Raw genomic sequence first — 16,399 nt, forward strand, 5'->3', positions numbered from 1 at the left:
GCCTCCAAAGTTAATACACAGGAAATACTAACCTGAACAGCTGCATACAGAGACCAACTCAAATCGTGTGTAGAAGATTCTTAGGTGAAGGAAAAAAGTATAATTTGCAATGCAGGAGAAACAGCTAGCAAAATGGTAAAATGAGCGTTAAAAACGCTGCTTTTAGGGGCGTCTGGATTTTTGCAGTGGAGAGGTAGAAAACCCCCCCCCCCCCGCATATCCAGGAGCAGCAGCGTTTTGGCAGTAAAAATGCTTGTCAAGTGTAAATGCGTCTAAATATGCGTTAATGCTAGACGCATTAAGTGCTTCAGCATTAATTCATTTCAATGACTATTATACACCAATATTATTCTGACCAAAAAAATGAAGTAACACCTTAATGTGTCTAGACATGTTTAGGTATGTCAAGCGTTTTTCTGCCAAAATGCTGCTGCAAGGAGTGAAGGCATTAAGCAGAACTGGGCAAAAGCTTTGTGTGCATTAGGCCTATGACATTAGCAAAAAACTGGGCGTGGGAGGGGTTACACTGGAATGTTCTTTTTGATTGCCAGTGTCACAATTCTTCTGTAGGTGGCAGTAAAACCCAATAGTCCAGGGGTGTCAAACTGAATTTCATCGTAGACCGCATCAGCATTATGATTGGCCCCAAAGGGCTGGTTGTATCTGTAAGAGTATATAGTAATTTATCCAGGGCTTTTTTATTCCTCAGAGAATAGGAGCTCAACCACACTCTCCACCAAACCGCATTGAACAGTTGGTTTGGCCATATTGCACAGCAGCAGTGGGAGGATATTAAATGGGCAATAAATACCAGAAATGCGTTAGGTGCAGAGTTCAGGGGTGCCCTTTGCACAGACTGCAGGGTTTATAAGTGCACTACATACAGAGTGCAGGGTTTAGGGGTGTATTATGCACAGAGTGCAGGGTTCAACTCTCTTTCACAGGCTGTCCACATCTCACTTTCAACCCTCTTCATCTCTGACCTCTTCGCCACTCTCCCCCATTCCCCACCTCTGCACACATCTCCCTCCACAGCCCTCATCCCCCCCAAAAACACTTCCTCGCATCTCACCTACCCAGCCCGGCTTTAGTACCTTCTGGCACTGTAGGTGGCTTCACCTCTCTCTTCCTCTTGCATGAAGATCATTGGTTGGCATCTGTGCACCCAAGCACAGATGAAGCTTACCACGTGATGTCCCATCTCACACCGCGCCTGCATCTCCATCTTCCTTGTCTCTGCCATGAGTACAGGGCAGGCAGGAATCTGTGAGGCCACAGAGAGGAAAGCTGTCTTTATAAACACAGAAGGCTTTTTTGTTTACAAGGACAGTGGTGAGTGGGGAGTGGAGGGTGAGAGCCAGTGGTTTGCGGAACGGAGTTTTGGCGGAAAAAAAGCCCTCTAGCCTTGTGTTTGACACATGTACAATAGTCTCTGAAGCCTATGTCCCTTAATGAACAAGAAAAAGTATGTGCCCTAGGTGGAATGAAAACATATACTGTAAATACACATAATCATTTTAGTAATTTCATTTATTTACTTGAAAGCAGTTATAAGAACTACAGTTAGGCAATATGTATTACTGTGTCATTACTGACCATATTCGATGCCACTGAGCAAAAAGATGAATCCAATAACAATGTTTGTAAGTTTTTGCTTTTTCTGGAGCACACCTGTTTGCAGAAGAATAAAAAAAATAGTAATATCAAATATTTGTCTTATCATAGTCATCAAAAGCATGAGAAACATTGGGTCTCATTAATTACTGCTGAACTCCACTTTAAAATGACCAATTCAAGTATAATAACAGTGTATTTTAAAATGCAACTGGTGTAAGTCCTTGGATTTGTCATGGTCTCAAATTCATTGGACAGTAAACTAGAAGAAGGAGGATCGGAGCATGACAAGGGACATGCTACAGAAGGAGAGAGCAGAGCTTATCAGTCTGCTGCTGCTGCATCACCAGCTAATCATTGGCTGGGAACTATAAAGTAACATCTCTGCATTGCTTTTTTGCAAAGAAGAAAAATTATGTCACCAAGCGGTTTCTGATGTCAGACTATTTCTATTTAAAGCAGGGGTCTCAAACTGGCGGCCCTCCAGCTGTTGCAAAACTACAAGTCCCATCATGCCTCTGCCTGTGGGAGTCATACTTTTAACTGTCAGCCTTGCAATGCCTCATGGGAATTGTAGTTTTGCAACAGCTGGAGGGCCGCCAGTTTGAGACCCCTGATTTAAAGTATGTATTTAATTTGCTGTTTGCCTGGAGTCCAACTTTAAAACAAAAGAAAGCAAAATGAGAAAATATGTGGAAATGCTGTCCATAGCAACCAACTAGAATTATTTAATTTTAGATAAAATGAAAAAGTGGAACATTTCTGAATAATATTAGCAATATTGCACTTATTTTATTTCTTCAGTTTTAATGAATGAGCCCAATTGAAAAATAGCAAAAACTGTACAAATAATTTTACAGTGGAACCTTGGATTACGAGCATAATCCGTTCCAGGTGAATGCTTGTAATCCAAAGCACTCGCATATCAAAGCAAGTTTCCCCACAGAAGTCAATGGAAACGAAGATAATTCATTCCGCATTGTCTTCTATTGCATGCAATACTGCATGTGGCCAGAGGTGGGGGGGCACCAGAGAGCCTCCGAAATACTCGGGAACAGCTCGGCTGAACTCGGAAAGCCTTGGAAAGGCTCAGAAAGGGAGTATTTCCGAGTGTTTCCGAATATTTCCGAACGGCTCCGAACTGTTCCGAGTGTCACTGGCGCCCCCGCACCTCTGCACACCCTATTAGCTTGAATTCTGCTTCTTTTGCGAGACAACACTCGCAAACCGAGTCAGAATTAAAAAAAAAAAAATTGCTCATCTTTCAAAACGCTAGTTAACGACGTTACTCATTAACCAAGGTTCCACTGTAAATGCTTTTTCGGCAACGGTATTTCCATACATCTAAAATAGCCTTCCTATTTCAGATAATCACCATATGCATATTTCATCTCATTAAATAAAAATGGTACCAAACCTAGCTGTGTCTAGCCTCAATTTCTTAAGCTGGCCACACAGTTTTTTGGTTTTATTTACCACAGTAGGCACCACTGATGCAGCTGATTGACTGCAGCAGGCAATCAATGGAATGCCCCTGCTGGGCCAACTGAATTTTGATCAGTGCATAGTCAGCTTCAATCACTGACCTTGACCTTGTGTGCAGTTAGTGAAATTCCTTGTAAGGGTAAATGACTGCAGCCCTGGGATCAATTTAACCGCCAGGCAACTAGTATTTTCAAAATGAGAGGTCAGCAATTTCCTACTACAAATAACACAATGGTAAACCTATTTAAGTAAAGAACATGTTCAAACAGTGAAGGCAGCAGTTCACTAGTTCTGCAGGCTCTGGACCTCCAGAGTGTGCCTTGATTGTTTTTTCACAGGCCTCCTCAACATGTATCAATAGAGAAAATCACTCTAAGCTATTACTGCAAATACCTTCAGCATCAGCTGACATAGTAGTGACTAGTTTTTCAGACTTATTTTAGCTGTGTGTTCTTGCATGACAACCCGGTACAGGGGCAGATTTCTGGTACACTACTACATTCTTTAAATAAGGCATAAAGGTAAGTGATCTGAAAGGTGTATTTTATCTTATGGAAGTATTGACTATAGCTTCGTCTCGCAGTCTTTGCTGGAGTTGGAGTTTCCTCCATAGGCCTTAGGCTGTGGTCGGACCATTCTCCTATCCATTTGTCCCTGGGGAGGCTCCCCTGTAGCACCTGGTCACCGTACTTGGCGGTAAAATGACGATCTCTTTAATGACTGGCTTTGTGTGCTGGCTATCTCCCAACCTATTAAGGACTTCTCTTATGCCCCGTACACACGGTCGGACTTTGTTCGGACATTCCGACAACAAAATCCTAGGATTTTTTTCGACGGATGTTGGCTCAAACTTGTTTTGCGTACACACGGTTGCACAAAGTTGTCGGAATTTCCGATCGCCAACAACGCGGTGACGTCAACCACGTACGACGAGACTAGAAAAGGCCAGTTCAGAACCAAGCGCGGCACCCTTTGGGCTCCTTTTGCTAATCTCGTGTTAGTAAAAGTTTGGTGAGAGACGATTCACGCTTTTTCAGACTCGTGGCTTTCAGATCGTTTTCTGCGGTTCAGTTTGTGCTTGTGGGTTTGTATCTGCTCTTCAGTGCGTGCAAGCAAGTTCCGCGTGACTTATAGTCATTGTGTTCTTGTTTGTTCGTTACTGTTTTTCAGGTCGCTCTTCACAGGCCTTGCTGTTCTTCAGTGCGTTCTGTTACTTCGTTCTGAGCAGCCGACCGTTTTCTAGCCATGTTGCGTATACGTACTCCTTGTAGAGTTCGTGCTGTGCGGGGGCTTGGTGTTGGGGTCCTGACCTTGACACAAGTCCAGTCCATGAACAGGGTGGGGAGGAGTTCATGGACCAAGAATTGGTTGCTTCAGCATGACCAGTTCTTTCATATGCCTTTGCTCCGTGAGATCCGTGAGAATAATCCTGATGATTTCAGGAACTTTCTCAGGATGATGGACCCCGTATTTCGCCGTTTGTTGGCTTCGCTGACCCCCTATATCAGCAGGCAGGATACCTGCATGAGGCAAGCCATCACTCCGGAGCAGAGGCTCGTCGCTACCCTGCGGTACTTGGCGACAGGGAGAAGCCTGCAGGACTTGAAGTTCTTGACAGGCATCTCCCCCCAGGCTCTGGGGATCATTATCCCAGAGACCTGTTCTGCCATCATCCAGGTCCTGCAGAAGGAGTATATGAAGGTAAGATTTTTATCCTTTAATATCACATTTTATTGTATTGAATGTTTGATAATATATTGTATTTCTTTCCTCATTCCCTAATTACCATGATTGTAATATGCTGTGAATGTCCCCTTTGTCCTCATGCATGCTGGATTTTTCTGTAATTATTTTTTTTTTGTCCTTCATACATATTTGCCTTCACTTACCTCCCCAGCATGCTCTCCTGGCCCTATATTCACCTCATGTAGTCACTTAATGTATTTTGTCAGCTCCATAGTAGTGCTTTACCCCAAACACCCCCTAAAATGTTTTTAAATGTGATTTGTGCTTTAAATTCAGGCAGAGTGCCAGAGGCATTTTTTTTGTGGTGTCCCCAAATCATTTTTAGTAACCCTCACTCCCCCCAACTGCTAAGTCAGCTGATCCCAATTCTCTATCTATCCTCAATCATCTATCTGCTGACTTTGCCAAACCCATACACACTATACCCACCTCTTTTGTGGTCAGATGTATGGATGAATTCCCCAAAGCATGTAGCGCAAGGGCCTGCCTACATACTTTCAAATGGTACTGTTTAAAGTTTTTGTATCCTATTATTATCTTGACAGGTAATAGCAGAATGTCCAAATGTCCTCAAATGTGTACAGTGTGTATTTATATCTTTGTATTATGACACTTCTTACCTGTCCAGGGGGCTGCCAATAGTGTAACTAAGGAGGGGCTGTTCCAAGTAATACCCTGTATTTAGGCATTCATCTCTCAATGAAGTGGAGAGGGTTACCTGTCCAAGATTCCCCCCCCAATAATGATTGAAATGGCCCATGAGAGGGGGGGAGGGGGAATATGATAGGTGTACCTTATACTTTGGTGTTGTTAAATTCCCCCTTAATAAATGCTATCTGGAGGTTGGCCAAGAATGTTTGTGTCTAATCTGCTTGCCATGTTTATGTGCAAAAATAGAAAATTTTTTTTTGTTTTCCTCAACAGTTTCCTTCCACGCCACAAGAATGGCAGACTGTGGCCTCCCACTTTGCCCAGCGGTGGGACTTTCCTAACTGAGGAGGGGCAATTGATGGGAAACACATCCACATCGTCCCACCACCCAACTCGGGGTCATACTATTTCAACTATAAGGGGTTCAATAGTATTGTGATGTTGGCAGTGGTGTCGGCTAATTATGACTTCTTGTATGTGGACGTGGGGAAGAATGGCCAGATGTCCGATGGTGGAGTCATCGCCCAGACGGAGTTCTACAGGCGTCTCCAGAATGGCAGCTTGGACTTGCCACCTCCAGAGGACAATGTGGAAGGACTCCCATTCGTCTTCGTTGCGGATGAAGCATTTGAGCTGGGGGACCATTTTATGCGGCCATTCCCGATGAGGACTCTCACCCCGGAACAGAGGGTTTTTAATTACCGGCTGGCCAGAGCCAGAAGAGTGGTGGAGAACACATTTAGAATCATGGCCAGCCGGTTCCGCCTATTTCTGACACCCATCCATATGGCGGAGTATAAACTTAATAATATAATCCTGGCATGCTGTGTTCTACATAACTTTTTACGCCAACATTCTGCCAACTATGCTGGCTCAGTTGGGCCTGAGGCCGGAATTCTACATGATACAACCCTGACGGCGCTTGAAAGTGGCCGTCCTGGCTTGCCCTCCCTGAGTGCCCGTGATGTCCGGTTAAGATACCTTGAGTTCTTTGCGGGTAGGGGGGCCATCAATATGCCAGACAATTTGTGAAGCATTTATCAAATAAAAAAAAAAGCTAATCTTTGGTGACATTTACTGCTTGTGTTTGTTTTAGCTGACCCTGATAGCAATGTGGGGAGTCCTGAAAATGGCGTGATTGTGTAACCTTTTATACAAAGCACTCTTGGGTGTTATTTACTAAAGGCGTAGACACTTTGCACTACAAGTGCACTTGAAACAGCACTGAAACTGCACTTGTAGTGCAAAGAGGATTTGCCCTTAGGAAATAACCCCCATTTTCACAGAAAACAGCAATTACATCACCACAAAAGTGTTGTAGCGTTGAGACAATAATCCACACATTCTTGATTAACAAACTTTTTATACCTGCACAATCACATGTGCATTTAGAAAAGGTTTTTAAAACAGGCCTGTGTAAAACCAACAAGAAAGACAAAAATCTTGAACTTACAAAGTTCACATATGGTAAAACTTGAAGGCAACATCAGACATGAGTATTTAGGAACTGTGTTTGATATTGCGTTCAGATGGGGTGAATTCACCCCTTGAAAAGCCAAATTTGGAAGATGCACACCAATTTACGAATGTCAACATGTGCTGGCTGCCATCACGGGGGATCAAGGGAGGTGTTTTGGGGGAGCAACCCCTTCCTCAACGCTACTTTATTATTGAGGAAGGGTTTGCACCCCCAAAACGCGTCCATTGATCTCCCGTGATGGCACACTGTGTGCATCCTCCAAACTTGGCTTTTCGAAACATCGCTAAAAATTTTTTAAGATTGTAGCACACAAAAAACAAAGTGATTTTGTGGGGTTTTAAATTCGACCCAAAACATCAATGATGTTATTATTTTTTAGAATAACATCATTGAGTTTTTTCTTGAGGTTTTCCAATTCTAAATTACACCCCATGATCTCCCCGATCAGGATCTGTGCACTTTCTGATGTGAAAGGATCTCGATCCACAACATCATGATCACCTAAAAAGAGAGAAACCAAACAAAAACAGGTATCAAAAATCTGCCAGCATCCATCTCTTACCTTAGTCTGTGGTCGCAGACACTCACCTATTGTGGTGTTAATTTCCACCACATCTTCTTCCTCCTGCTCAGCTTGGGTTGGGGGTATTTCCCCTTCTTCCAGAGGTGGGGGGGTCTCTGGTCTCCTCGGATGAGGGGTGTCCTCCGAGTCCCCTATGTAAAACAAAAATGGTATAATTAGCACACAGATATTTGATGGCTGAAATATAAAGATGAAACATTGCTTGGAAGTGGGGTACAATTGTCTATTTGGGCAGAGTTCCAAGATGTAGCATTTTTATTGTCCTTTGTCAAGCTTCAAAACTTTACCGGTCTTGTACAAGCTTCACAGATGGAGACCCCCCCTATAGTATACACTGGAGCACCTGTGTGGGCCCCCTAATAAAAAGGGTGTTCTTGTGTCCCACACTAGTGCTCCAGTGTCCAGATGTGAAAACAGCTGCTGAGTGTCCTCTCCTTACACAGAATCTAGTTAGCATTTCATTCTAGTAACAAACCCATCTACACAACCAAATATTTTTCATACAAGTAGGCCCTAAAAAATGTTGGAAAATGCATATGGCCTAAACAATGGTGTTTTAGAGGCCGAAATGGATGAATAATGGGCCCATGAACATTAAAGTTGCCATTTTAAACTGTACAACAATTAAGAAAAGCATATGGAGCAGCACGAACGTAATAAAGACAAAAAGAATAGGAACACAGCACAACTACTTACTTTTTTGCAGCACTCTCCGGATCTTTCGGTACTGCTCAGGCTCTCTTAATTTCAGGTCCGACCACCGCTTCCTGAGCTGATCTTTCGATCGACGTACCCCGAAATTCCGGTGCAGACTCTTGACCACTTTCGCCATGATCTTGGCCTTTCTGATATTGGGGTTGGGGTAAGGTCCATACTTTCCGTCATAGTCAGCCTTCTTCAGGATGTCGACCATCTCCAACATCTCCTCAAAGGACATATTTGTGGCCTTAAATCTTCTCCTTCTGGATCGGAACGTTTCCGGATCCGGGCTTTCCTCCTTCTCGTTGCTATAATTAGCACACACCTGCTCTGACTCCGCCATGTGCTCTTCACCCACTGCGCTGAACGAAAAGGGGCGGGGAATAGACTAGAAACAACGTCAGGGGCGGGCGGAGTTACGCGCATGCGCAGTGTGTATAAAGCGTAACACGCGTGCATATTACGTACGATCTGTGAGCGGAGGAAGGAGCATTGGAGGCGCCGATCGTAATAACTAAGGTAAGAGACAAATTTGGGCCTATACTGCTTCTAGATTGAGGCCTATATTGTAACAAGATTAGGAGAGTTTTGGATGACATTAGGGTTTGTCTTGTGTTGTGTCTTGCAGTGAAAATGGATATCTTGAATGATACAGACTTCATGGCAATATTCATTGACATGTTCAGGGAGCTGCCTCGTCTGTGGGAGATCAACCACCCACATTATAGGAAGCAAACAAAGAGAAAGGCAGCGCTGGATCAATTGTTGGAAATTGTGAAGCAGGTGATCCCCACAGCAGACATCACATATTTGAAGATCCTAATTGGTGGCCTGAGGAGCACATATGTAAGGGAGCGCAAGAAAGTCCAGGATTCGCAGAGATCCGGAGCAGCAGATGACATCTATGTCCCCAGGATGTGGTACTATGACAGGCTGCATTTTCTGGCAGGCCAGACTGAAGCCGGGTCATCACTCTCCAGTCTTCCTTCCACGTTTCCTTCCCCTCCAGCTGAGGCTTCTGACGCCCAACCTGGGCCTTCCAGGCAGCAACATGTGGAGGAGCCCAGCTTGAGCCAGGTATAGCATTCCTCTAAATAGTTCAGGTTGTCCAATCAATGATGTTAACTAGATGTTAGTTTGGAGTACTAATTTATGATTGTGATTGATGATGCAAAACATTACAACCATGTCCCTTTTTCATACACAGGGAAGTCTCAGCCAGGAGGTGGCCGGGCCGAGCAGGCTGCCTGATATGCCGGTCCCTCCCCTACACCTGCAAAGAGAAAGTGGCAGGAAGAGGAGTACCCTAGAGGAGGCTGCCATAGGCCTCTTTTGGAAGGCTACAGAGGCCCTGGGAGCACCACACACCATTGAGGAGGACTTTGCTGCCATCATTGCCTGTAAAATGCAGCGGATGGAGGAGGGGCAACAACTCATGTGCGAGTCATTAATGTTGGAGGCTCTCAATAAGGAGTTGAGGGCCCAAATAACATCTGATACCCACCTTTGTGACCTCACACATGGTCCTCCTCCTCCTTCTCCTCCAGGTCCCACTAGTCCTCCTCCTCCTCCAGGTCCTACTCCTCCTCCTGCCACATCTCCAACAGCAGAGCCACAGCCAGGAAGGAAGCGTGGAAGGAAGACCAGAAAGTGAGGACCCTGGATCCAGTCTGGTCTGGCAAAAGATGCAGCCTCTTGTGGTACCACAGCCTGGGGACACAGATGTCATCTGCTGCTTTCCGGATCTCTGGGACTTCTGGACCAGACTGCACTCCCTTACATATGGACTCCTCAGGCCACCAATTTTGATGTTCAAGAATTGATGTCTGCCCTGGGGGTCCAAGGCTTCGCTAATTTCTGCTGTTTCTCTAGCGTTGCCTCCCTCTTTGTTTGGTTCTGAGCCCTTAATAAAGGAATTTTGTTTTTAATGATATTTGCCTATGTGTGTTTTACTTCAAAAAGTACAGTTTGTTTGTGAGGATTCAGGTACATTTCAAAAATACAATGTGAAATTAACAAGGGACACCAACACCAAACAATCTCCTTGAGATTAAATAATAAAAGATATCAATGGTGTTGTGGTAACTTGACACACAAAACACACACAAAAATATTATGGAGTAAAACTAAAAATAAAATTAAACATAGATCAGCCTTTGAAAAAATACAAACATAAAATCCTCCAAAAAAATGGCTTAAAAAAAAAAAAAAATTTTTTTGTCAGATGTGACAAATCAAAATATATTAAGGGAATCCCGATAAATAATAAAGAAAGAAGTTTGTGAGAAGTGTGTGTGAATATGAGCAGCAAAACTACTTCATTCTTCTCACATTATAAAGAAGAAGAGAGTGCGCTGTATTAAACCATTTTTTACATTGCAATGTGACGAAAGTGCTGTATCCATTGCGAACGCTAAGTTTACCAGACCGAGCTGTTCCGTGTCGGAATTTCTTCTGAGCATGCGTGGCACTTTGTGCGTTGGAACAGGCCACACACGGAATTGACGCGATCGGATTTTGTTGTCAGAAAATTTTATAGCCTGCTCTCAAACTTTGTGTGTCGATGGAAAATGTCTCCCCTTTTGGGTAGTTACTTTCTACTCTTCAAGCCAAATTTCCCATTTCAATGGAAGCACAGGTTCCCTACCTACCTGGACACAGCTATTTCCTTGTGCCTTCCAGATCTTTATGCCCTCAACTACAGCCCTCTCCTGACTAAAATTCGCAGGTCTTTGGAAACCTGGCAAGACATGAATATATTATGCTTTTGGAGACTTAATATCTTAAGAATGGATATCCTCCCCAAACTGCTATACATTTTCCAGACTGTCCCCATCTCTGTCACAATTGGGTTTTTTCACACTTTATCTGGTGCCATTGCTTTTTCAGATTGAATTGCAAATGACTCTGTAATCTGAAATTACATGGAGGATGGGGGTTGTGCCTTCCCGATTTTGAGCTCTAACATGCCTCCGCTTTGGTCTTGTGAATTTTGAACTGGTGCCCACATCTGTGCCCGGAGGCTTCCACAATGGTAGACCAAGATATGTCTCTGATGGATCTATGGGCGTTGCCCTGGAGCTATTAAAACTCCCATCATTCTTTCACCACACTCTCCTCATTGACAGTGGCCTTGTTAAGCAAATGGTTCCGCCAGGGCGACCCATTTTCACTCTCTACCGACCACAGTCTGCTCTCATCCGATGGTTTACATGTGGCTACATTCAGAATGTAGAACAGATTGGATTGGCCTATGTTGAACTCCTTTGTTTCCTCTACTTCAGTTTCTTTCATCTTTCAAGCCACACAAGATACGTCTATGCGGAATTAGCTCAAGAAACTTCAACTCTCTTAGTAGAGCTGCACAATTCTGGCTAAAATGAGAATCACGATTTTTTTGCTTAGTAGATCACAATTCTCTCACGATTCTCGCAGGCATAACATCATCAGTCACATTAAAACCAAAAAATTGGGCTAACTTTACTGTTTCGTTTTTTTTTTTTTTTTTATTCATTGAAGTGTATTTTTTCCCAAAAAATTGCATTTGAAAGACCGCTGGGCAAATGCAGTGTGACATAAAATATTGCAGCAATTAACATTTTATTCTCTAGGGTCTCTGCTAAAATATATATAATGTTTGAGGGTTCCAAGTAATTTTCTAGCAAAAAATATTGATTTTGACTTAAGAAACAAGTGTCAGAAAAAGATTTAGACTTTAAGCCCTCACTCACACGAGGCGGATCCACTGCCACGGAGTCCGCCGGCTCAGCGGGAGATCTCTCCGTTGATCTCCACTGAGCTGGCGGATGACAGGTCCCTCTCTGCTCACTGAGCGGGGAGGGGCTTGTCAAGCGCCCCTGGTCGCTATGGAGAGATCGGACACCCAATCCGATAGGGACGGATGCGAACGTAGGGCCATCCGTCTGATTTTGGTGGATCGGACCGGGTCAGATGTCAGCGGATGTTACACGGAGCGCCCGTTCAGGTCCGCCAACAAAACTGACAGGCGGAGCTGAACGGTCCGTTCATGTGAAAGGGGCCTAAGTGGTTAAACTTCCTGCATTTACAAGTTGTTAAAAATTTGGTAGACTGCCTGGATTTTTTTACACACAAGTTTATCCCTTTGATCTAAGAAGGAAGAGTAAGTTACAATGTTTCATGTTAAAAACTTGGCAGACTGCCTGGATATTTTCTTTTGACAGCTGAGTGAGCAGATAAGTCTCTCCACTTGTTATATGAAAGAATCGGCAAACTCTGCAATAGAGATCGTCAGGGGGGTTGAATCGAGATCACGATTTTTTAACGATTAATTATGCAGCTCTACTTCAAACCCCTGGCATTCTCCCTACCTTAACTAAATCATGGTCTAGAGAGTTGGGTCAAGAGTTCATGCCAGGCCAGTTTATTATTGCAGTGGAGACATGCAATCGTTAAGTAATCTTAAAGAGTAACTGCACTTTTGTTGAGAAAAAAAAAACAAACATGGGTGATCTATGTACATTGCAGAGATTTTTGGTCCATGTCCATGTGCTCAGTGAGTCTAATGGGAGTGGTTTCATAATTATCGACCAGCTACTGCACCTGCAGGCCTCTAATGAGCAAAACTGCAGGGTCAGTATGCCTTTAGCCATGTTTTCCTATCGGGAGTATCACACCAAAAATGACATTTTTGTTGCAGGGAATGCCTGAAATCTGACTTGTATCTTAGTATAGACTTCTGGGAAAATCAGTGAGCCAATCACATAAGCAGGAAATTACATATTTGGGGGGGCGTTCTGTACACATTCTGTGTATAAAACACCTCCAGGTAGCCATATTGCATTGCATGTTACAGAAAATTACAGAGCTGTAGATTGAAAAGGAAAGGTAATTTTTAATAAGATTCAATTACAATAGGACTTGTGTCATAATTGTATATGCTATATATAGTTTTTTTTTATTTGCTATTTTTTATCCCCACAAAAGTGGAGTAACCCATTAAGGTCTAAAATTAAATGCAGCACCCTGATGTTTAAGCAGGGTTGCTATTAAATGTATTTGCCAAGTGATAGTTGCCTTGGCCAATTGTTAGGAAGTCAAAAGATTTCGACCCAATTCTGGAATTGCTGCACTTCTCTCCTCTTTCACTAGATGGCTGGGTATCTGGTGACATTAGATAAGACAAGGGCACTGCAAGGACAAATTAGGAATGAACGGGGTGTCTCAGCCAATGGACAGAGATTTTCTTGGGTCCCTTGGCCTGCTGAGAGAATCTATTTATTTGGGGAGACCACAGTGAGTGAGCTGAGGCCAGTACCAGAGCAGATTTCTCGCCAACCGGGGACAGTGAAGAAGTGGGAAAGCTTCAGCAAGTGCCAAGTCAGGGACACAGTGGGACAACAGAGGTGAAGCATGTGGAGTGCCAAGCCAGAGACCTAACATATCAGCAGCTTGAGTATCTGTGAGTACCAAGCCAGGGACCCAGCAGTGAAGAGACGCTCGAGGAGGATACCGAGTGCTACAGTGAGAGCTCAGGGGATCCAGTGGCTAGTGGATCTGAAGTCTAGTGAGAGAGACTGGGAGCTCGTTGAGTGAAAACCCACAGTGAGTGAGTGTGGAGTAAAGAGAACTGTTCGTGTTGCAGATAGTTGAATACCTTTACCATTAGTAACAGCTACAAGATTGTTGCCCTAGGAGACAGCGGTCCTACCTATACAGAAGTGGTGTTTGGCTGGAGGCCTTTACCTGTATAGAGGTCTACCTATAGAAGTCTTGGAGTCTGCCAATTAACGTTGCATCTACCTAAGGGTGTCCTGACCCTAATCCTCTCTCACACAGTTCTGTTTAAGAGACAATAAATCTCTTTGCATTCAAAAAGTGTCTGGTGCCCACCTGTTCATCTTGCATTACACCCACCATGCCTTGTAACCCACTCTACACTGAAGGATGTCAGCTGTCCTTAACTCTGGAGGTCACCATTGGGCTTCAGGGGCCCCGGGACTTTGCTACATAAACAAATGTGGCTCTGCCAGCCAAAGAGTTAAATCTAGCAACAAATTCCAAAATGACAGTGATAAAACAAATACATACAAAATACCGTAAATTGTAAGGCCCTTGATGGAAAGGATTAATAAGGTACAGAATTCTAAAGCACTGCATCAATTGCCACCACTAAATAAATACCTGTATTACTTGAACAAATAATTTTCCCTACCCTAACCAAATATATATATATATATATATATATATATATATATATATATATATATATATATATATATATATATATATATATATATATATATATATATATATATATATATATATATATATATATATATATCTCTATGTTTTGGGCTTTAGATCCAGCAAAACAAACAGTTTTTTTCCCTCATTCATAAGGATGTGTAACACATTACAAACACACCAAGTGAAGCCACCAGGGACCAAAACAACAAGATTTTCTAAAATTATCCTAAAGAGACTTTGCGTGATTCAGCAGATTACAATAGCAATAAAAACAGATAGCCATAACAAAAGCCAGTGGTTCTAACCCCTTTCAGCTCTATTCAATAAACATTTTGGCTGAAGTTCTCCTTTAAAGTGTTACTAAAGCCAGGACCGTGCATTCAATATATTTGCTCTCCCACAATACACAGAACATGAAAATGCAACTATTTTAGTAAATATAAACTGCTACAGTGGATATAAAAAGTCTACACACCCTTGTTAAAATGTCAGTTTTCTGTGATTTAAAAAAAATACAAACTGAAATCTTTTTTTGGGGGGGTAAAAATAAAAAAAATAAAATAATGTGGTTGCATAAGTGTGCACACCCCCTTATAACTGGGAATGTAGCTGTGTTCAGAATTAAGTAATCACATTCAAACAAATAGAAGTCAGTACACACCTGCCATCATTTAAAGTGCCTCTGATTAACCCCAAATAAAGTTCAGCTGTTCTAGCAGGTCTTTCCTGACATTTTCTTAGTCGCATCCTACAGCAAAAGCCATGGTCCACAGAGAGCTTCAAAAGCTCTCATTGGGATCTCATTGTTAAACAGGTATCAGTCAGAAGGGTACAAAATAATTTCCAAGGCTTTAGATATACCATGAAACTCAGTGAAGACAGTCATCATCAAGTGGAGAAAATATGGCACAACAGTGTAATTACCAAGAACTGGACATTCCCCCTAAATTGATGAAAAGATAAGAAGAAAACTGGTCAGGGAGGCTGCCAAGAGGCCTACAGCAACATTAAAGGAGCTGTGGGAATATCTGGAAAGTAGTACTGGCTGTGTGGTACATGTGACGACAATCTCCCGTATTCTTCAAATGTCTGAGCTATGGGGTAGAGTGGCAAGACGGAAGCCTTTTCTTATGAAGAAAAACATCCAAGCCCAGCTAAAATTTGCAAAAACACATCTGAAGTCTCACAAAAGCATGTTAGAAAATGTGTTATGGTCTGATGAAACCAAGGTTGAACTTTTTGGCAATAATTCCAAAAGATATGTATGGTGCAAAAACAACACTGCACATCACCAAAAGAACACCATACCCACAGTGAAACATGGTGGTGGCAGCATCATGCTTTGGGGCTGTTTTTCTTCAGCTGGAACAGGGGCCTAAAGCCCCATACACACTATCAGATTTTCTGCTGATTTTTTCCCTCAGATTTACCAAAACCATATAAAATGAGGTCAAACCTTAGGAGTTTCAATTTGTATGCAATCAGGCAGGCCCTTGCACTACATGGTTTTGGTAAATCTGAAGACAAAAATTAGCAGAACATCTGATAGTGGGTATGGTCCAAATACCAGTCAATATTGGCACAAAACCTTCAGGCTTCTGCTAGAAAGCTGAACATGAAGAGGAACTTCATCTTTCAGCATGACAATGACCCAAAGCATACATCCAAATCAACAAAGGAATAGCTTCACCAGAAGAAGATTAAAGTTTTGGAATGGCCCAGCCAAAACCCAGACCTAAATCTGATTGAAAATCTGTGGAGTGATCTGAAGAGTGCTGTGCACAGCAGATGCCCTTGCAATCGGACAGATTTGGAGTGTTTTTGCAAAGAAGAGTGGGCAAATATTGCCAAGTCAAGATGTGCCATGCTGATAGACTCCCACCCAAAAATACTGAGTGCTGTAAAGAAATCAA

General features: G+C 42.9%; 1 protein-coding gene across 5 annotated transcripts in view; it reads right to left on the reverse strand.

The window, feature by feature from the left end:
- The window catches only part of LOC141139954 (major facilitator superfamily domain-containing protein 8-like), a 91,939-nt gene that overhangs the window by 61,825 nt on the left and 13,715 nt on the right, over positions 1-16,399 (reverse strand). For 3 of the 5 annotated variants that reach the window (XM_073626599.1, XM_073626602.1, XM_073626604.1), the window contains exon 2: positions 1,597-1,671. The exons of the other annotated variants lie outside the window; for them this stretch is intronic. In XM_073626599.1, the coding sequence (XP_073482700.1) occupies positions 1,597-1,671 (75 nt within the window). The remainder of the gene's footprint in view (positions 1-1,596; positions 1,672-16,399) is intronic. 5 annotated transcript variants of the gene reach the window in all.

Source organism: Aquarana catesbeiana, linkage group LG04 (assembly GCF_042186555.1).
Source record: "Aquarana catesbeiana isolate 2022-GZ linkage group LG04, ASM4218655v1, whole genome shotgun sequence".
In the NCBI taxonomy this organism is placed as follows: domain Eukaryota; kingdom Metazoa; phylum Chordata; class Amphibia; order Anura; family Ranidae; genus Aquarana; species Aquarana catesbeiana.